Here is a 23,119-nt window from a genome sequence, read left to right as displayed (position 1 = left end):
CCTTGTGGGGAGACTGGTGCAGCGGTTTTTCATGACGTTTTGTCGGTTTGTTTGTGTTTTTATTTTGTTTGCCTTTTATCTGTTTTCTAATGGACTCTATAAGGATGATGATGATGATGATGATGATGATGATGATCCAGGATACAAAATAAGATGGACATTTACTGACAACTAAACCCAAAATGTAAACTGAAGCACAACACTGTTTCAAGTCCCTGTCATACAGTGTTTGTGGGACAATATGACTCAGTCCTGGACTAAGAAGTCTGCAATATGACTCTCTATCTGCAAAAATATATTTTGAATGCAAACAGATAATGATCTCTTTGATTGGATTAACATTTGTATCATTAAATCGGACATGAGGTTAAAGGTTTTAATTATGTGGGATGAAATCCAGAGGAAAGATGATCATGTCCTGTTTGTCCTTAAAACACATCAAACATTGACGGAAGACTTTCCTGCATCCTTAAAACAAATCTCAAACTCCACTGCTGACGACAGATTTTTTTTAAGCATGTTTGTCGTTTGCACTGGTTGCCACTGATACTGGTAACCCAACACCAGGACCCCCTGCTCCCCTCTGCTGTTATTAACCACTGACACCTTGTGATCCATAGTGGAGCCAAAGCCAGACAGCAGACTGTGGGCCAACCCTGCAGGGTTCATGTTGGAGAGAAGTCCTGAACCTGCAGCTGTGAGCAGCTCTGACAGGGTGATGACGTCCCCCAGCAGAGTACGAGTATAAGTATGGTATCAGGGGTATAAAAGTGTCTATGAAGCTGTGTTCATGTGTCTCTGATTATCATACAAATAGTCTCCTGGTTCTTTGGGGAACAAGACCGCTGGTTCATGAAACAACAGGAGCAGAGGGAGGGGGGGAGAGAGAGACCGATCCACTGATTATTATTACAGAGAGAGACCGAGAGGCAAACCACAACATTCACTCTGCTCACCCAGGGGAGCAGGTGGAGTTACAGTCTGACAGGCAGAAAGAGAAACAGACAGACAGGTAGACGGTGAGGCAGTCAGGCAGAGAGACAGACAGAGAGACAGACAGACAGGTGGAGGATGAGATAGGTGCCAGGTGTTGTTGGTAGCTGAGGAGAGGAGTTGATAAGGGAGGGGGGAACCTCTCTCTTCCTCTGCCTGAGGCCAGCAGGGACCTGCTCATGTCGAGACAGGAGAGACAACATACTGCTGCTCTGGGCTAGTGCGTGTTACAGTGAGTGTGTCTGTTATGTGTGTGTCTGTGAAAAGTCTAAAATGCTCTGAGCAACATGCAAGTTCTGTTGCAGGTGGGAATAAAACCCACCTGAGAGAAAGTGGAAATCAACAACGATGCATCTAACACAAAACCTAAACTGTAGTTCTAACAAGATACCATCTTCACACATTGAAGTCATCATCTTTACGTGCTTTCATGTAGTTGATTCAACATTTAAAAACCTCAACTCAGGCCCGGTTTGAAGGGAGGCGCCTTGAGGGAGGGAAAACAAAAAGGAGATAGCAAAGAGCTCGGGTTTATCATATACCAAAAAGACTACACGATGGTTTACAAGAGGTGAACGGATTTTACAAGTCAACGAGCAGGAGAGTTACACAATTCAACCTGAAAAAGTCGTCAACCAGGAATGTAGGCTTTGCATTTTTATTGCACAATATAGTGGGTTGACAAATGACGTCATGTGGCGGAGTGGACCAGGTTCACCCTGTTCCTGCTGGAGCACAGTTGACTCAAATGAGGAGGTGGGTTTTTTTTTTTTTATATGCAGTGTCAACACAGGTCTAAACACGGACTTAAAGACGGGTGTTTACAGGATTAGTATACCACAAAGACGAGGCATGGCATGTTTATGTAAGTTTAATGGAGCCTTAGAAACAGGCAGCTAATTCAAGACACTTAAGAGAAGGTATTAGGAGACAAATTAGAGAGACAATCATGGTATTAGAGTGAATGTCAACTATCTAAGTGTGGGGATTGGCTGATTGAAGGAGTTTTCTGTCGGTGGATGAAACAGGAGTGCCAGGCTGTTTTTTTGCTGAATAAGCATTAAACGTGTCAGAGACGTGCAAAGAAACTCTTCAACTAAACCCTTGTCGTCTGTTGAATTGAGCACCAACTATTTTGGTAAACGATTAACAGGTTTTAGTTGTCTTCATGTTAAGTAGGAATAAAAGTAACTTTATATAATAGCACCTTTAAAAACAGACGTTTGAAAAGTCTGCACACATTTAACAATGGATGAAAAGATTAGATTAAAACAATCTCAGATGCCAGTTCCTTGAGTTGGAATTACTTGGTTTACTTGCCGCTTTTGGACAGGGAAATAAATATTTCCTGGTTGTATATCAAACTTAACATTTGAGGACGTTTTCTTGTGTTTCAGGAAAGACTGAGCACCATTTTTAACGATCTGAAGACTTGTTTCTTTTTTGCACGCACTGTGATAACGAGTGGTTTTCATGCAGTTCAGCAGTTGCATTTTTCTTCTCTTTCATTTCTTTCAACTTCTGCATGTGTGTCTTATTATGATGATTTTACTTCCTCTGTCAAAGGGCTCATAGTCAGACCTCGTCATGATGATGCAAAGTTGCTTCTACCTTAAAAAGTCAGTGTGTTACGATGCTTGTACTTGTGAGAATGAGTGGGTTTTTTTTTATGTAGTTTATGTCCCTGCTTTGGTGTGTTTTAAGCATTTTTTTCATGATTACTAGGCCAGAAAAGAGTTTCTATTTACTGTTTAAATGATCTGTCTCTTCTTTTCTGACAACAGAAAGACAACAGAGTACCCTTTAGCTTCCTCTAAAGCAACGCTGCATGTGTTCAGAAAACATTAAGAGGGGCGTAAAGATTGAGGAAATAGACCATTTGTATAAAATTCTTGAATATAGGTAGGATCCTTTATCCCTGCCTCCTCATTTTACAGATTTACTGTATGTACGTTTTAATGTGAAGGCATCCGTCATCAGCCTTAACCTGAGAGGCTTCTCCGCTGTGCTCTATTCTTTGTGTCTCCTGCTTGTTTGGAAAAGACAAATTATATCTTCAACGCCTCAGCATTAAGGGAGGGAGTGAGGGAGTGAGGGAGTGAGGGGGGGGGGGGGGGGGGGGGGGGGGTTTGCTCTAACACTCGCCGCTACAGCGGTTTCACACCACAGAGACCTCTCCTTTGTCTGCTTAAACAAAGAGAATTCAAATCAGAAGACAGACGGTTACAGATTGTTTCCTCTTCCTCCTGCTGCAGGGATAAATGACAGGGATAAGCATGCCAACACACACACACACACACACACACACACACACACGCTCACACACAGGGTTTCTGGTGTCTATTGTCTCTGCTTGTTTACTGAGCCTCACATGTCATGTTGTCCGTGACTCCGTACCTTCCTCCACCACACTGTTTTGCATGCATTTGACAGTTGGTCTGACTGGTTTTTGCAGTTTCAGCTGTCACATCAGTCTCCATCTCACATGATAAAATGATACGCACTTTAATCGCTGTTCTCTTTATCTGAAGGAGCCGTTTGATGCTGTGTTCTGCTCGACCTTCATGCCCCTCATTAGTGCAGGTTCGGTCTGATCTGGAGGGTTTTAAACCGTGCAGACTTAACAGTTTTAGAAATGCTCCAAACTCTGCACCTCAAACCTTTGAAGCTTGTGACCTCCTCATTCAAGGGTCATAAGGTGCTTTGCCCCAATGCCACTGTGACACCCAACACCTTTCCCCATCCCCCCTCACTCCTGCAGCAGGCTCCGCTTGATCACAAACATGAGGGATGTAAAAAAGCTTTTAAACTACAGCAGTGTTTTTTATAGATGGATCACACACCCAGTGTACAAACACTGACTGCACACATTCACCTGACACACACACCCCAATATAATGTGCAGAATAAGGTGCTCACGCCCCTCCACCTGCACCAACTGCACCATTAACCCCCCTGTCATGTATTAAATTGGCTTCATCTTTTACAAAAGTCAGCCCTCCAGCGCCACGGCCTTCCGTTTGTTATGCTAATGCTCTTTATCTGCCGCTTCCACCTCTCCTAATTAATCCCAAACTGAAAGCAGTAAGCACATTTATCAGACATTCCTTCAGGGGGGAGGAGGTTTTTGGGTGGCAGGAGGAGGGGAGTCAGCTCATCCCCTCTTAATTTTCACCCTCGCCCTCTTCTCTAATCGTATGAAAGCCGTGTGAAGATCTTGAAAGTGAAGCTGGTCGAGGAACATAACATCTGCCTCCTCGGCCAATTAAACCTCACAGAGAAACTTAAAAGCAACACAAAATCAAACAGAGATGAAAAAAAAAACGGGAAAAAATCCCCCCTCAAAACTTTTATCATTTAATTGCTTTTTAGTTTCTTCTTCTCATGCTGCAGTCTCTAATCAAAACAAGCGTGAGGGGAAGGAAAGGTGAGAGGAGGGAGAGACCGAGTCCTGCATGGTTAGAGAGAAAGAAAAGGGGGCGAGGAGAGGGGAGAGATGAAAGGTGAGGAGAGGGACAGTTTGTGTTAAGTCCCACCTAAGGGCTGGGGGAGTTTATTGTGGAAAGCTGAGTGTTTGTGTGTGTGTGTGTGTGTGTGTGTGTGTGTGTGTGTGTGTGTGTGTGTGTGTGTGCGTGTGCGTCCAGGGTAAAGAGGCAGCAAGAGGGCAGAGGTCAAAAGTCTGGAAGACAGGAAATTAGGCACACCTGAGGATTTACTGAAAAAGCTGCTTAGAGCACTCAGGACTTCTGCAAGACACGTCAACATGTCCGTCTGTGCTACACATCGGTTTGAGACTTGAAGATTGACCTTGCTTTGCATTGTCTAAAAAGTACCAAAGCACAAAGAAAATCGTTTTATTTTTTACCCCAGATTTGTCCACAGTTTGATGATAGCTGAGTATAAATAAGTTTAACAAATCATTGTGGTCATATTTTAGAGCCAGGCCTTTGTTACAGCTTGTTTGTCCTTCACTTATTGTTGGAACCACCTCAGTCCATCTTTATTATAAGAATATTCCCTCCCCCCTATTCTCCCTCTCTTTCTCTTTCTTTCGACCCCCCCCCCACCCCCCCCACATGCCTCTATGCTCGGGGTCCATGCACGGCCTTCATCCATTTCCGTCTGTCAATTAGCCAGGAGCTAAATCCCTCTCCATCACAGTGACAGGACAAAGACTGCACCGAACGACAGCGTCATCACTCACACCGAACTACACGCTGAGACCGACCTGCTCATGATGCCTACATGTGTCAGACTGAAGTGCTCTGACATTTAGGAGCAGTGGGTTCGTCAGCAGCGGCGTGTGGTGTTTCGCACAAAGCTCAGTTACATCACACTTCACCGTGGTACAAGTCGGAGCAGAACCTGTGCAAGACCATTCTGTGAAACAGAGCGATACATCATCTTTTATCATCAAGGCGTTAAGCAAGAGGCGAGAGATGGTGATTCTGCTGTTTTTTTTGTTCATTATGAATTCTGTTTTAACTCCTTACAAAGCTTGCTTACAATATTTTCTCCTACATTTTATGTGCAAAGCTGCGATGTTACACTTCTTTTTTCCCTGCATCAGGACTCGTAAAAACTTCCAAGACGAGAATTTTCACTGTCATCTTAACAAGCAGTTCAACCGAGGCCAATGTAGCCAGCAGATGACTCAACAGAGCTTCAACTTCCAGGTCACAACACGGCATACAACAATAAAGAACAGCGTGGTCAGTGTGAGCACTCTAAAGGCATTCTGGGAAAATGAGGACAACAGCAGAATATAAGTATCACTATATGCTCAACATAGGTGGTGCATTGAAATGAGCCAATACTGCATCTCCGAGTGAATGAAATCCAAACAGCAGAGGTAGAAAAGTTCCTAAAAGGATCACTATGATCAACCGAGCTGAAATTTGCAAAAACTGCATCTCCAAGTGAATGAAACCTGGAGAGTTAAATAACATGCTCTAAAGTGACTTTGCAGGATGAAACAGCAACTTTTGTGCATGTTTCCTGTCTTGCAAAAAAAAAAAGCTGCAAATAAAATTCAATCTGAGAGCTGGGAGATTTCCAATCAGACAAAAATAGAAATATGGTTTCTTCAAAACGAAGAGAATATCGAGATGTAATACAGCTCTGAAATTAACTGACCCTCACAACAGATCATTAAAACATGTTTTTCCTTTAAGCTGTTTCAGACCTACCTGTCAGCATCTCCCTGTCCCGACGACGTGTTCCGATGGAGCGTCTCTCTGACGGCGGCCATGCTGTCCGGGAGGCGGTTAAGGCGCCGCGTGTACAGTCCCAACCCTCCGTCAGTCAAGTAGCTGCGAAACACAACAAAGCACGTTACAGATACAGTCAACAAGACGAGAGATGCACAATTAAAGGGCTCAGAGAAAGGACACTGTTCTTCTTCATAGTGCTGCTTTTGTCTTGTACAGAGCAGGAGGGGGGGGGGCGACACATTCATCTAGTTTTCCGGCTGAAGCAAAGCCCTCATCAATCAATCAGGGTCAAACGGAGGAGAAAAAAACAAGCACACACAGACTGAACCATCACGCTGAAGACTCGTTTCTCTCATGTGGTCAGTGGTGAACAGCAGCAGACTGTATAAAACAGTGGCAGCTCAGCGTACAGAGGAAGTTTTTTTTTATATCAAAAACAAAGTGCATCATTTATTCCAGGTCGGGATATTATGATTGATTGACTGGCTGAGCATTAAAAGACGCTTCAGTAGGCTATGCAGGCCGTTTAACCCCAGTTCATGACGGAAAATGTAATTCTTAAAGCCTTGATTTATTGGTTGTGGGAGTGGGAGGCTGACCGTTACAGTCTGTAACAGTGCAGAGGCCTCGGACACTTACACAAACATTCCCATTCAAACTAAAACAACACCGACTAATTCCCCAAATATTTACCCGAGGAGGAGATCCCTAATGGAGCTAAATATTGACTCATTTAGCCCAGATGTAACTTAATGAAATGTCTGCTGATTTAAAAGCTGAGGCGGGGCCGTTCGAGACGCTGAATGGTGTCTGTGTGGGACAGTGATGATTCTGTGCGAGTAGAAAAAACAAGCCCAAACCGCTAAAACACTCTCAGTGTTATCTCCACGCAGATCTCAGCGAGAGGGAACCCAACACACACAAACACACATTTATACCGACATGTATATACAGTATACACACGGTACAGTGTGCACTAAGGACAGAGCTCCTTTGTGCAACCTGCAGTCGAACAGAATCAGCATCTGAGCGGCAGGACGGAAACTTAACGGCAACCAGGAGTCGCTCAGCGGGGCGCAAACGTGTGCAGATGCTCAACAAACTCCAAATGCTTTAATGCTCACAGCTGCAAGTACTGTATGATTATGACGTAATTACTTGAAAAGATTCAATATTTGTGAGGTGTTTCAGATGTGATTTTGACGTCACAGCAACACTACCAGAAGTTTCAGAACTCTATAGCACTTTTTTAAAAGTCTTGCTCGCTTCCTTGTAGTTCAGTTTTAGTCTCTGCAAACGTCCTGAGAAAATGACCTGGCTCTATAGCAGCAACATGTTTTATTATGTGACCCAACTTGTTAACCTTGTCAATCAGTCGGATTTATTCCTGGTTGAGCTTTTTCTCTTAATTGGAAGTGAGGATTATTTAAGATACTTTTGTGGAGTGTAAACCAAAAACAATGAGCTACCAGAAACAAAAAAAAAAACACCTTGTTGAAGTGAAGTGAGGGGAACTGCAGCTTCAGGTGATGAATGTTTGTAATCATGTAAATAGAAACAAACTGGAATAAAAGTGTTGATACATATCAGCACTGAGTTGAAGAAGCAGGCGTGAATGTACCAGATGTACTTTTCCTTATCAATACTTTGATGCACTATAAAGACCTTGGCTATCTTCTGAGGAAAGCTGGTGGTGGACTGCTGACCATCACTAAGACTCCAAACTAGACTTAGATTTGGATTTTTACAATGGAAGAAAGAGCACAAACTTCAGGAAGAAGAGGACATGCATGTCATATTTTAACAACCTTTAAATCCAGATGAATAACTTTAAGATTCTCAGCAACATGAGCCTGAGATATTATAAAGTTTTAAGACAAGACAACGTGACCAATCTTCCTTATTCATGGTTTCTTACACCTAAGAATCATACTGAAAGTTTGATTTTATTCTCAAATATTTTACCCTCTACATGGCACTGAGAGTAAGATGTTCTCCCCTCATCTCTACTTTTCTTTAAAGAGGACATATTATCCCCCTTTTTCCACCTTTTCAAACAGTCCCCTGTGGTCTAAATGAAACATCTGTGCTGTGCTTTGGTCAAAATATAACATGAATCAAGCACCAGAGGAGGTTTGTGACCCTGTATAAACCAGCTCTCTCAGAACGCTCTGTTTTGGTGTGTGTGTCTCTTTAAATGTAATGAGCCCCCTCTGAGTTTTCCTGGTAGACATCACTCCTCTGTAGTGAGAATAAAAACCTGTGACCTGTGCAAAAGTTTTGTTCTAGTCTGGGGGTGGAGTCAATGAGTGGAGATATCAGGGGAGGGGAGGGGATTTTGTTTTAACAGAATCCCACTGTGACATCACAAGGAGAGCTAATTTGAAACGGAGAATTTTTCTCTGTGTTGTAAGACTTATGCAGACCTCAAACAAAGGACTGGATGGGTTATATATTATTTATATATTTTTATATTTATATTAAATATATGTTCAAAAACAGTGTCAAAGTGGATTTTTCGTAATATGTCCCCTTTAACTTCAAAATAGGAAAACCAAGTATTCATGAACACGTATTAAAATGGTGACAAGCATGTGAGTCTGGGTCATTGTCTTTTACTCTACTGATATATTTTTTAGTTTGAAGGTATTTTGTCGATCATTTGTAATTGAATGTGCAACAAACCTGCCTAAATCCTCACCATCACTTCTGCTTCATCAACAGATTCAAGGTTAAAGAGATATTTACCCATGTTTTTAGTAATCAAACAATCAATCAGACGGATGCAGCAATAACGACAACACTGTTTCCCTCCTTGTTATCAGATTTGTCAAGTGACAGCAGTTTTTCTCGATAACAAGGGGGGGACAATGAGAGCAGATGAAAACTGCATCAATCCTCTTCAGACAGAAGAAAGACTCTGAGGGGGGTCTGCTGTCCCTTTTTGGTAAGCATCCATCATCCCCAAAAGCAAAGTCACCTTGACGATGACCACGATCTCACCCATACACACACACACACACACACACACACACACACACACACACACACACACACACACACACACACACACACACACACACACACACACACACACACACACACACACACACACACACGTTACGTCTTCACACTAATAAGTAACAGAGCCTCCCTGTCGTCCTGTTCCAGATGCCTGTTAACCTGTAACCTCCAGCAGGAGCAGCAGCAGAAACGTGTCCAAACAAGACAGTATATAGGCTGAAACCGAGTAGCCGGCTGGAGTTTATACAGCCGTGCACCAAACAGAAGCTAAACTTCTTGAGTAAATGAAACTACAGAAATATTTGCTTTATGAAGAATGCATTCACTGTGGTGCTGACGGGGGGGGGGGGGGGGGGAATTCACAAAATGTCACGCTCTGGGGGAAAAAACACAAACACTCGCAAAAAGAGATTTCTAAAAGACTGTGACGTACCTTTCTGCCTCAAACATGGTCACACTGTGAGTCCAAAGCAAAATAAACAAGTCCAGGTGAGGGTTCCTGTTGATACAAATCTCCAACGCAAAGTGTCCTTTTTCAATTGTCTGTTATCAGTGTGAGATCCGCTGTTTTGTTAATAATATCAGCAGGTGTGAGTGTGTTGGATCATGGTGATATCAGGTCAGAAGTGGCTGAACTCTCCTGTGTGTGTGTGTGTGTGTGTGTGTGTGTGTCCATGTGTGTGTTGCTCTGTCGGAGCTGTGTGTAGGTATGCAGCCTCTCCGCTCGGCTCCACATGCTTTTTCCTCCTGGCTGGAGGTTGGGTCTGTTTGGGAGAGGTGGAGGAAGGGAACCGGAGGAAGGGAAGGGGGAGGGCAGAGGGGGTAGATGGGGCAACACACCCCCGAGCCGAGGAGGGTCCTGGTCTCTGAGGGGCCAGGGAAGCTGACAGGGGAAAATTGAAGTGGGGGTTGTAGATTTTGAGGAAACTGATGCAGATACTGAGTGTGGTGTCATCCATCATGTTGTCTGAGTTTAAGGGCTAAAAGGAGACTAAATAAATTAACTATCAAGGTGGATAAATGCTGATCTGGTTATCTTGCTTATAAATGCTTGAAGCTGCTACCGGCATCTTTTATTGATTTTCTGCTGTTTTTTTTATTGATTCAGTTAATGACTTTATTCATAAATGACATTTTTGGAAAATGAGTCCCCGGAGTTAAAGGTAAAGTGTTGGCATTGCCGCAAAATCTGTATTTGCAATGAGATAAAAAGCAGGAAGTACGAACAATTAGGGAGCTGAGAAGGGAGAACATTTGGTGAATTTTTTTTTTTTTTTATCCCTTTAAAAAAAAGGAAAGAGTTTCCAGGCCAAGACAGGCAGCAGCGCATAAAAATCCCGAAACACATTATTAGACATTAAAAGACACAAATAACTAATTTAAACACCAAATGATAGTCACGATCATCCACAAACACATCAGGGAGAACATCTGCAGCCAGATGTGTCCGCCTCCAAGTCACTTAACATCCTCTTAAAAGCAGCCAATGAAAGCAGCTGGTTAAGTCTCAGCTCTTTATCTATTTTGTACCTTACCATGCAAATTGTAAAAAATATATCTTACACAGTCGCTAATCCATCTTTATATACTGCTCTGGATCAGTCAAAACTACAGTTATAATGCATGCATCCCAATCTCTCTCTACATGACTACATGAAAGTGCATCAAAGGATTCAAAACACTCTCTTTATGCACCTTTGAATGACTTTAAGAGACTATCTCTTTTTACCTTTGAAAGAAAAAATGTTGCCATTCAATTTCCTGCATGCACGTCCTCACTGTTGCAGGATCATGCAACAATAGACTCCATTAACCTCCATTCTACTCAGGTAAAAGAAAACATTTCAGAGATCATGTAAGATGGACAAATAATCCAAAACTGTCTGCAATGTCTCGACGCCATTACAGGTACAAGAACGTTTCTTTGGAGATTTTTTGTGAGCTCCTCCTTTACTTTACTTTAAAGTGAAGGTAAAGAATATTGTGAGATATACTGCTGTTAACATCCTCCCTCCACCCCATGTGTGGGAGAAGCAGTTAGTGGGTGCTAACAGGATTGTGATGGAGCTAACCGCTACACAGCCTGAGGGTTCAGAGAGGGGGTGGAGGGGGGAGGGGGGGGTGTCATCCATCTGTGTCTGTTTAGAATGCTTCACCTTTTGTCAAAGGCATTTTACACAAAGACGTCTACAAATGTTGGACTCAGTTATTGATAAACTTCTCAATGAGAGAGAAATGAAACATGAAGATAATCATCACATGCAGCACAAACGATCTACAGTATCTATCGATTATTTATTTTCGAGTGTGCAGTGCTGCATGTAAACAGGTCAGTGATTATTTAACGCTTAGATGCTCAACTGATTGGACCCTCGACCGAGTGGTTCTTAAACTTTTCACAATGAGTATCTCCACAGAAAATATTTATCACTCCAAGTACGACCGTTATGGCCAACATAGAAATACAGTAGCGTAGGGCTATTTGACTAAATAGACATGACTTTTATTCCTGATATGCATATTATCTTATAAATGGACTTAAACTTGTATAGTGCTTTCATAGTCTTCTGACTACTCAAAGCACTTTTACACTGCAGGTCACACCTACACATTCACACACTGATGTCAGAGGCTGCTGTGTGAGGTGACCATCAGAAGAAACTAATCCATTCATACACATTCATGCATCGTAGGAACCAGCAGGAGCAATTCAGGGTTAGGTGAAGGGGACAGTAAAGTGTATCGTATCTAACTTTGTGGAGTATCTGTGCTGTTCAATCCTCTGCTTTTGCTTTACATTTTTGAAATCCCTTTCTATTTTTATGTCCTTTTTTCTGTGTAAAAGAGCAACTGACACGACCAAAATCACCCCTGGGGATTAATAAAGTATTCCTGATTCTGATTATATTTGTCTTTGCCTTTTTCTTAGTTTTAGGATGGTCTGGATGTCTGGATGTCTTCAAGCAAGCAAAAGTCTCTGCTCACCTGTTCAATCACTCGCCTGTCCAGGTGTGCCTGTGGCTCGGCCTTTTGTCTGCTCAGACGGATTCAGACATATCAAGTACTTCAAGAGCACTTTGCTCCCTCGACTGCTGCAGCTGCCTGAGGGCTGCTGAATCACTTCAAATCCACAGAGCTCAGAGGAAGTCATTCCCACTCAAGCTTTTAAGAGATGTGGGTTTCTTATCGCCTTTCTTAGATGAGCTCATAGGTTTCTTTTTTTTTTTTTGTGAGGTGGGGGGGGATTTGCATTCATTAGAACCTGAATCAATCCCTGAAGCAGACCCTGGTGTCTCTGGCTTTGCGATGCCATCTGAGGGCGAGTTGGCGCCTTTTAGAACTTCATCTGATAGTAACGATGAGCATAGAGGTTTAAATTGCACAGTGTGACAGCCCAGGTATGCATGGGGGCCTGTTACAACACGGACAGTGGCTTTAAGGGAGCAAATAAACAGGTTATCAGTGTATCAGCATTACTGTACGCGCACACACACACACACACACACACACACACACACACACACACACACACACACACACACACACACACACACACACACACACACACACACACACACACACACACACACACACACACACACACACACACACACACACACACACACACACACACGGATTGGATACTTGTGGGAACTTAAATGTGCAGAATAAATGTTGCTTACAACACTGAGGCTTGACTGTTGGATGTTATCTGGCAGTTGCAGAGAAGAGGGCACACTACTGCCCTCTTCTGGTGAGCATTGGAAATAACTCACAGTCTATCTATGTGTCCACATAAATTACATGAACGTATTGCTGTTGATTTTTTTCTCTATTTAATCTGTTTTTAGTTTGATAAGAAATCATCCGTACTGGATTTGAATGATCTGATAGGATCATGAACATGGTGATTGTCAGTAAGTACGAGTGTAAGTGTGTGTGGTTGTCTGTCTCTGTGTCAGTCCTGTGCTGGAACGGTCCAATGAAATACAAAGGCAGAGTCTCTTGTAGTTTTTGGCTTGCCTACAACGGGACGTCAGGATGAAATGACAGTCTAACGATGACCTTTTGTGTTGGCCAAAAGAAACCTAGCAGTTTTTGATGCTATATATAAAACAAAATAAGGCTCTGTGTTAACTTGGTTATTGCTCTGTAAGCAACTCTTCATGAAGTGCACCACCGCACCTGGAGTTATAAATAAGTTATCATTTGAAACATGATGAGTTGGCGTCTTCCTCCACTGATCAACAAAAGAGATTGCACATGTTGCATGAAACTTTCATTTTCTGAGGGTGAGTGTTGTAACTTATGATTGACATTTAAATGATCACTTTTTATTTTCCTTAAATTGTTGATGGTTAAAAAAAAAAAAGGATATTTGGGCGCAGATGGCCTAGCGGTTACGTCCCGCCCAATGTACGGATGCTATGGTCCTCCCAGCTGGTGGCCGGACTGCAGCTCCTTTCCCACCTGTCATTCAACACACTCTCTCCCCGATTTCCTACTCCGTCACACACCATCCTAAATAAAGGCAGTAAGCCCTAAAACTAAATCTTGAAAAAAAAAACGCGTGTGACTAGTCTTCTCTGATCCCAGCGTGACGTATTCAAGATGTTTGTCTTGTGTAGCCAACAACGCAAAAAACACAAAGCTTTTCTAATTATGAGGATGAAAACAAACAGTGTTCTCATACTGGAGGACTGAACTTCTCATTATGACCAAAACTGTGTTTGAGTAGTTTTTCCTGTCAATCCATACATCAGTTATTTTACTAATTGATTCAACTATAACAATCTGAGTGTAGGATTAAAAAGCATCCTCAGTAAAAAAAAAACCTTCTTACCCACTGGTGACATCATCAGCGCGTGCTGCGTTCTTGGTCAGCACGTCGCCGTCGCTCATGTATCCTGTGACCTCCATGGAGATGCTGTCCAGGTCCATGTCGTCTCCGGCTCTGTCTCCGAGGTCCACGCTGCAGAGGGCTCCTCCCCGGCCAGCCAGCTGCCGTCTGAGATGCCCGGGGTAGAGGTAGCGCCCTCCCTGCCCGGCCGCCGCCCGGCCCCCGTAACTGTTCGCCATAGAGGGGGCATCGCCCGCCTGCAGGCGAGGGCTGGACTGACCCAGTCGCCATGACGACAGGGAGGGGCGGGTGGAAGTGAGGCTGAGGATGCTCCGACCCCCCGCGCTGTTATTGCTGCCTCCTCCACCGCTGTTGACGTCTGTAGTGACGTTGCCATCAAACGTGGTTTCCAAGGTGCTGAGCGGGTAGAGACAAAATATAAGCACTCATTCAACACTCGTCTACAGGTTAATCAAACATGGTGAACAACACTTATATTTACATGTTGGTTGTTTTTTTAACAGGTTCTTATTATTTTAATTTGCAGAGAAAGGAAAAGGCCTGACACTCACTCAGTGCTGTAATGGACTAATTTAAGTTCTGCAATGGATGGTTCACGCACATCTTCGCTATCTTTGGTGGTAAATAAACTCAACTGAAGAAATATATTCTAGTTTAAATATGTATCTTTTTTAAACCCTGAGGTTTGTCTCTTATAACGCCCTGCTGGCAGTTATTTCATTGCATGCATACAGGCCCAGCCTTGTTCTTGGTAGAGCCCGACCCATTAACCGTCCAGTCGATAATATCAGCTGATATTAGCTTATCCAGTGACTATCGGTATCGGGTAATTTTATCGTAGATGTGTGCCGATATAACTAGATTTATTCAGCAGTTTTATTTGAGTTTCATTCTCTTTCACCAGCAGAGGGCGCTGTATGGATTATAACAATTATTATCACTCTCAGAGTGTCAAGCGGTGATGCACGTTCGTGCTCAGTTACTTTCCAGATGTGTGACCATCTTGTCTTCGTTATAATGTATATCTTATCCACAAGTGTTTGATAACTGCTTTTGAGGGATCAATGAAATAAATGTGTAGATCAAAGAAAGATATCTCCCGATATATCGCTATCAGATTTTCTTCTCGCCCAATTATCGTTATCGGTATCTGCTCCACAAATCCCCTAACGGTCAGGCCCTAGTTCTTGGTACTGAACATTTCATTGGCCTGAGCTCAATAAAAAATATTGCTTAATATTTGAGTCAGTGAAATGTATTCTCACCGATACTTAACCCTGCACTGCTGATTTGGCTGCTCCCTCCTACTCCCTCTGTTTAAAGCTTTATTTCTAAGTAGATTTGTAAAACAGGTGCAGACAGATCTGAGAAATCCATGATGAAATAATTGGTATTTATTTTCTATTCTTTATATCTCAAATTATAATCTCAGTTATACTCAGATATAGAAAATCAGTAAATGATTCCCGCTCATGACCTTGAGGTAGATCTCAAAGTGTAGCTTTAATAGTACAACTTGGATAAATACAAGTTTTCTCCAATAATTGTCTAAAACTGTCCAATAATGGAGATCACAAATATGGATCACAACAAAAAAACACAAGGATTGCTTCATGGGTCAAGGCCAACCTTCCCCAGGTGCACAGACAGGTAGAAAGTAAAGTGAAGAGCTCCTTTGTTACTGTAGATAACACTTCACTTCACAACAGAGGGAAAACTAAATCCAGACAGTCAGGTCAGCACTGAGACGTGAGGCCAGACCAGATGTCAAAATTCTGAAAGAGGGACCCAGATTAAAGCTTAATCTGAATCCAAGCCAACATGAAGGACATGCACTGTGATCAAAGTGAAACATGCCTCAAAAGAAGGATGAGACGGCAAAAAAAAAAAAAAGGTAATACCTGTGAGCCTGGACAGACACAGTCTGCTGACCAAGAGGCAGCTCAGCTGCTGACACAAATCCCAAACATTTGGCCTGATTTAGCCTGTTTACCACTCAGCCGTGGCAGCTATTGAAGGGCGCTACACTTTGATGATCCCCAAACACTGGAGTTTTGTTTGCCACTTGCAGCTCGTTTTATAAACTCTATTATGAACAATGCTGGATTGACAAGGTGAAAATGAAACCTTTCACCCACTTGAATAATGCTTTGACTTTTACCATCCCTAATTAATTCCATTTACTCCATTTTTTTTACGTCTCTTTACCTTTCCTAGGCATTGAAAAAACACAACATGCACGGCTTGTATTGAGGATTACACTTTGTAACATATCCACCATGAATTCTTCTGTCACCCACTGTATGTGTAACTCACCTGAGATGAGATTTAATTTTCCGACATGTTAAAAAGTTTACAATAAAATGAATCACAATATCTAAATCTAAATAAGGTTGTTAAAGAGGTCAACATAATCATCCAACAGAAACCTTCTTCAAAAACAGAGCAGGAAGCGTCAAAGTGAAACCGTCATGCATTCGACTCTTACCTGTGTGAGACCTGAGTTCCCCGCAAGCTGGACATGGTTTCCTCCAGGTTTTGCCGCAGGTCAGCGATGTTTTTTACCGTACGTAACCGCCTCGTCTCTGGGTCCTCCCCTGAGTAAGAGACAAAAGAAACAGGCTTAAAAACTAAAGCCAGAACAATAACACATGTTTCCGACCCTGCTCTGTAAGTGAGCTCCCACCTGATAGGTCCTCGATGGAGAGCTGGCCGCTCTTGGTGAAGGAGACGTCCCCTCCTATTCCTCCTGAGCCGGTCTCGGTGTTCGCCGTCCCCTCGCCATCAGTTTGGGACCTGGGAAAACAAATTATGCAAGGGATCAAAGAGGGGGCATATCATCGATTCTGAATTATTGTGCATTTAGCGGAGGCCTAATATTCAGCAAATTGTCACGAAAGAGGGATAAACCTGATTAAAGTTAAATCTGCTGTGTGAAGTCTTGTGACTGGTGGGGGGTCCTGAAATGAACGCATGCTAAGCCCCGAATGCCAGTGACGCTTGTCTTTGAAGAATAAAATCAATAGAGTACAGCCGCTGCCCCGACTAGTGCATTTTGAGACGATGACGTCTGAATGCCTGGGTGACACACAGCCTTTGCCTGATCTCAGACTTTAGCCCCGTTGGCTACTGTGAGCCAGTCTGAGCCAATGAGCACCTCTCACACTACTGCAAGGATCGTTAGCATCCAAAATGTCTCTAAAGTCTGATTTTCTGAGCTAATAACGATTCAAAATGAAGATTATTTTCATGCATTCACAACTTCTATGTCTTTTTTAACTTCAGCTTTATTTCTTGTTATATCCAGTCCTTTGCGGGAGACAGAAAAAGTCAAATTGAACATTAAATATATGTGGTTTTTTTTTCTATTTTCTGTCAAACATACTCTTCCTGACAGGTGGAGGTGCTGTAATCCTGCTGCTAATGCTACCTGACAGGTATACAGCAAAGTGATGGGGGGGGGGGGGGGGGGGGGGGGGGGGGGGGGGGGGGGGTGTTTTGAGAGGTGGGGTCAGTTAGCTGCAGGTCAGGATGTACAGAGGGAGAGAGGGCAGCAGCACAGGAAGCGTCAGGAGGGCTAATGAGGTTCTGCTAGAAAGGCCTCATTGAGAACGAGGGGGACCTCCTTCCTTATCACACTGGGAGCAGGACCAGAGGTCAGAGGCACACGACATCAGAACATATCTGCACAGATACATGCGCACGCACGTGCAGAAAGTACACTCTGCACATACACACACGCACATGTGCATACACAGATGTGACTGCTCTGGGTTCGCACACATGGATGGATTTAGATTTCCAACTTTGACCAGCTGTCAAAGAATGAAATCCAACAAATGTGACAACTATAAAATGAAGGGTTAGGGTTAAAACCAGGGTTATTCAGGCTGGGAGCCACGTCCAACCATCAGGATTTTTTTTCCGCTACCTTTTTTTTAACCACTTGGTGTCAAAAATCTTGAAAATGCTGAAAAATGGATCTCACTCCCAGCCTAAATCTCTTTTTCATCGTCATAAACCTGCAGCCTACATCACCCACAATGCCAGAAAACATTCATTTTAATGAATTATAAGTGGTGTCACCTGTACATGAAAGGTGCGACGGTGGCCGTGTTGGGGTGGCTGTGGTGCTGTTGAGTCTGAGGTAGCTGCACGCTGACAGTGTTGCTGGCTGTGCTCTGTGTAGTGCCTCCTCCTGCCACCGTGGCGGCGCTGCTTTTTCCTCCCTCGGTGGAGGCCAGGCTGGAAGTGGAGCTGGAGTGTCTGCTGTCTCTGTCTCTGTCTCTGTCTCTGTCCAGGGCGCTGCGGTGCATGACCAGACCCCCTCCTAGCCGCATGCTCCGAGGCCTCTCCCCCGCCTCCTTCGCTGAGGAAGCTTTCCCTCCGACTCCTTTACTTCCTGGCTTTGGTATTCCGCTGTGTGCAGGGGTGGAGCTCTCCTTTTTGGCCACTTTACCCCCCTTGGGAATGAAGCTGGTGATTTTAGAGGTCCTTTTGCTCGAACTGTCTGTGTCTGCAGCTACAGGTGCCGCTTCCTCTTTAGGCTCCTCCCCCCTGAGCTCTGTCCTGTCAGGGACTGAGACACGTTTCCCCGCCTCCTTCCCTTTCTCCTTGTCCTTCCCTCTGTCCTTCTCTTTCTCCGTGCCTTTGACGGAGCTCTTCTTGGCAGTTAAAGCTCTGCTGAAAGTGCGCTGGGCAATGCCCCTCAGGGCGATTTTGGGGCTGCTGGCGGTCGTGGCGACAGTCGTACCTGCTGAGGGCGCAGACCCGTAAGCCGCCCCATTACTGGCACCGTTCATTCCCGGCCGTGCGTTGCCGTCATCGTCCTCCAGGGGGTCGGTGTTGGAGCCTGTCTCAGCTCTCTCCACCTGCCCCGCACTGAGCTGCCTGGCTAGGGCAGCATTGTCAGTCTGAGCCCCGACTCCATTGGAGGAGCTGGAAGATTTGGAGCTTCCCTTACTGTTAAAGAGCTTCAGCTTCTCCAGCATCGACTTCTGAGCGACAACCTTGGGAGGAGCGTCACTCGCTGGTGCAGCCTTACTGGAGGACTCCTTCTCCTGCTTTACTGACTGCATGGCGGACAACGCCGGGGTGCTGGTGGAAGGAGAGGAGGCGCTCTTAGAGCTCATGGATTTGCTCCTCCAGGGCTTGCTGTTGCTGTTGGGCTGGGGGATGGCTGTAGACGACGAGGAGGACGACGAAGACGGGGGAGGACTCAGGGCGGAGGTAGCAGCTGGGATGCTGGTGGAGGAGCTGACGGTCAGTGCGGACGACGGAGCATGCTCAGTCATCACCGAAGGCTGTGAGGTCAAGCCCTCTGAGGAATCTGCAGCAAGGGGGGAAAAGACAATTTATTAAACAACAAGATAGGAAGGTCTCGAGACGAGGAGGAAGAGCCTGAATAAGAGGGAGGGCCTGGGGTGGGGGGGGGGGGGGGGGAGAAGAGAAGGCAGATGCTGAGTCTACTTTGACCCCACACAAAGTGGCCTTATAAGGGCCTGGAGGTGGTCTGTGTGGATCCAGCCAAACGTGCCACCATTTCTCTCTGGGCTAGCCACCAAAACTGTTATAAAGCCCTCCGCACTAACAATGAGAGGAGCCCATCACTAACTGTTTATAAAAACAATGAGGAGCAGGCTCAAGTGCTTTCAAGTCTTGCCAAGCAGGCCGAGCTGAGAAGCTCTTATAAGGCTTGGACTTATATGGACTGCTTTTGGGCAGCGTCCCTCTGCTTCACAAAGAATCACTGTCTGGTCATACGAACTCCTTTTTACATACAAGCAAGAGATTCATGTGCATTTTGACCCGCTGATGCAGAGATTAAAGCGTTTTGCAGACTAAACACGATCCCATATATCACTGCTATGATGAGTTTATCGATCAAAGAGACATGACCTGCACCAAGTAAATCAGCAGCATCTCAACAAGCAGACTTACCGAGAACTGGAGGAGCAAGACAAGAGCTGAATTCCCTGCTGCAGGTCTCTGTTCTCGCTGTTAAAGACTATGCTGAGGTTTGTCATTGTGGTGCTCCCAGCAACACAGAGTTCAGACCAGTAACATTTGAATATTCAAATCACACCAACGGCCACTCAGAGAGAGAGAGAGAGAGAGTGAGAGTGAGAGAGCGGGCCTGTGCTAAGAGTGGAAATAACCATAACAGATCCGTTGCAACTTAGCGCTCTGACTTCACTTCATACACACACAAAGACTTATATTTATTCCCAGTCACTGCTGCTGCTGCTGCTGCTGCGCCTTTTCATACGACTGTGGAAACATTAGACCCGTGGGAGTTAAGGTTGTTAATACTCTGTAAAAAAAACTCTCATCTAAACAATACCTTTTTTGTTAATTCATGAGACTTCAAAGTCTGAGTCACTCCCGAGTAATCGCAGTTTCACAGCAGCCCAACAGATTTCTGCAGCACAAGTCAACCTTAGCAAACAATTTAAGTAAATCGGATTTTCTTTCATGTATTTAGGTTTTCTTTCTTGTATTCATCCGTTATCTGTTTTATTGCCCTGGATTTTTACACTGTAGTCAGCCCCCCCCCCCCCCCCCCCCAGTTGGTAGAGTCAGTCGCCTCTCAACCAGAAAGCAATTGAAAGTGATAAAATGACAATGAAATAGAACAATTTGATGAAGATACATTATATTGAAAGAACAGAATCAAGCTAAGTTACTAGCATAAAGAAGTAAGTTTCTTTTAGGTCACTTTTTTTTTGCCGTTATTAGATAGAACAGGTGAAGAGAGAGAGAGAGGAAATGTTGGGAGGAAAGAGAGTGGGGGACGACATGCAGCAAAGGGCTGAGGCCGGACCTGTGCCCAGGACCGTCGAGGACCACGTGGTCTGTACCTGTACATGGGGTGCATGACACAGCCACTTGGCCATCCAGTCCCCCGCCCCACCCCCAAAGGATTTGGTTTTAGACAACTCTTCAAAATTTAGTGAAAAAAATGCACTTTCCTTTCTAATTGTTTAAAAAAACTGAGACTTTTGGTGCTCAATATATGTGGATGCTACTAAAAATATCTTATATTTACGTATTCTGTCTTTAATATCGCACAATGATCATATAACTCTCACCATGTTCATGTTTTCTCTCAATTCATGCTGACGATAAATGCCAAAATCACATGTTATTCATATGGTCTCATTAAGTCATCTTCTGAATATTAAACTCTCAGCCTGCTTGTTTACCCCTCTCTCACTGGCTCTCCACATTATTTCACTTTTACGGCACCTTTCATGCCCTAATTGGAAATAGGCACTCGCTCGCCGCCTTTCCACTCTCCCCCTGTTTAGCATTTAGCGAGAGCAGCCAGAAACAATGCAGCCATTAGGAAGTGATTAGAGCTCAATTAGCCGTGCTAGCAGTTAGCAATCGGGAAAGTGGGTCAGGTTGCTAATAGCTGGCTTCCAATTGGAGGCGGCTGAATGAGGGGGGACCTGCTGTGATTCTGGAGCAGGCAGGGAGAATAAGAGGGGGACTGGCACTACAGGTTAGGGATGAGTGAAGCTTTGATGTGGGCTAGCAGGACAGACTGTGCTGTGCTGACCGTGAATGGGGTCAGCTTGGATTTTGGGGTCAGAAAGGAACAGAAGGAGAAATGCAGGACATGGAGAGGCCCTGGACACTGGGAGAGCTGGTCCTTGTCATGACTGGACCCAGTGACCGGGGCTGACACGCTCCAGTTGGGTTGCCATGGGTGAGGGAAGGTGGTCAATCTTCAACGTGTTGGGTCAGAAGTGACACTGCAGTGATGTGGACTCAAAACCTCCAAACAACCATGCCTAACAAGATTGAACGCCTCCAAAAACACATGAGTCAGACACTTAAGAGACATGCCAAAGTCAGATTAAAGTTTGTCATACTATGGTCTGGGTGGATGGAGTCTGAGTCGCTCTAGGATTTATACTGACAATCAACACTTGTGTCTTTCAGTTCCAGTGAAACTGTCTGCTAACAGTTGTGATGTAATGCTGGACAATGCATCAGCCTGTGTCTAAAATGAGTAATCAAGCAACTGAGACTCAGTCAATGCCTCTGTGTACAGTTTACACAACTTAGTTTCAACCAAAGTCATTGTTGTACTGGGGTCAGCTTATAATATGTGCAGGGTCGAACGAATTTGATGACTGGACAGCAGCTGAAAAAACGTTGAATTTTGCTAGCACATCATCAGCTGCAAATGTACCTTTGAGCTCAGCAGACTAAATATCACCCGTTGCCAATTCTTCTCCATGAAAAGGTCTGTTTGTCAAAGTTTAAGACAAGATTTCCATTGCATTAGAATAAGATTATGATCGCATACTGCATGAAAAATAAATAAATGGTTTATAATCTATTTTGCAATCAACTGTGTTATTAGCAAGAAACGTTTTTTTATGGAATGGAAACTAGGATTTTATAAAAATCATCTGAGGCAAACCTGCAATGCAGTCCATAAATCACTAATGATTAAAAACTGATTGTTCTTTTCAAACTGCTCTTCTTACATATTAACCATTGGCACACGTACAGTCGACTCTGCCCCTGAAATTTTTGCACATCCTGCACATTTGAGCACGTTTTCAGGAGTTTTGTGCATGTGTGAAAACATCATTTGCGAGTCGGCCACAGGGTGGAGCACATGTCTTCTTTTTTGGGCACAACTTCCTGAAACAGTGGAAAGTTCACATTTATAGACAACAAACTACAAATACTGTCACATGGACACAGACCTGCAACAAATTAATATAACCTTACATTATCACACTGGATTAATCTAATCTGGCAGCATTTTTTTTTTTAAACCAGCTTTCAATTAAGGGCACTTAATGCGATCGTGGAAGCACTTTCCTTCAAAAAATAAACACACAGCACTGCAGTCCTAATATGCCCACAGAATGGGTCACTGACCTAATGACCCTGTGCAGCCTTGGGGCCCGAATCCTGGAAATAAAAAAACCTCCCACTGCCCCTCTTAAACTGCACCGCTTTAGCCGTCTGCTTCAGGAAACATGTTGAAGGAATTTAAGTG

At 44.1% G+C, this 23,119-nt stretch overlaps 1 protein-coding gene across 3 annotated transcripts in view; it reads right to left on the bottom strand.

Annotated features, from left to right (window-relative positions):
- The window catches only part of nav2a (neuron navigator 2a), a 125,880-nt gene that overhangs the window by 47,832 nt on the left and 54,929 nt on the right, over window positions 1–23,119 (bottom strand). For all 3 annotated transcript variants that reach the window (XM_061060240.1, XM_061060302.1, XM_061060375.1), the window contains exons 7-11: window positions 18,178–19,420; window positions 16,778–16,887; window positions 16,580–16,688; window positions 14,074–14,487; window positions 6,183–6,305 (exon numbers count right to left, since the gene is read on the bottom strand). In XM_061060240.1, the coding sequence (XP_060916223.1) occupies window positions 6,183–6,305; window positions 14,074–14,487; window positions 16,580–16,688; window positions 16,778–16,887; window positions 18,178–19,420 (1,999 nt within the window). The remainder of the gene's footprint in view (window positions 1–6,182; window positions 6,306–14,073; window positions 14,488–16,579; window positions 16,689–16,777; window positions 16,888–18,177; window positions 19,421–23,119) is intronic.

This window comes from Labrus mixtus, chromosome 1 (genome assembly GCF_963584025.1).
Source record: "Labrus mixtus chromosome 1, fLabMix1.1, whole genome shotgun sequence".
NCBI classification, from domain to species: domain Eukaryota; kingdom Metazoa; phylum Chordata; class Actinopteri; order Labriformes; family Labridae; genus Labrus; species Labrus mixtus.
This window is presented reverse-complemented; position numbering and strand designations above follow the sequence as displayed.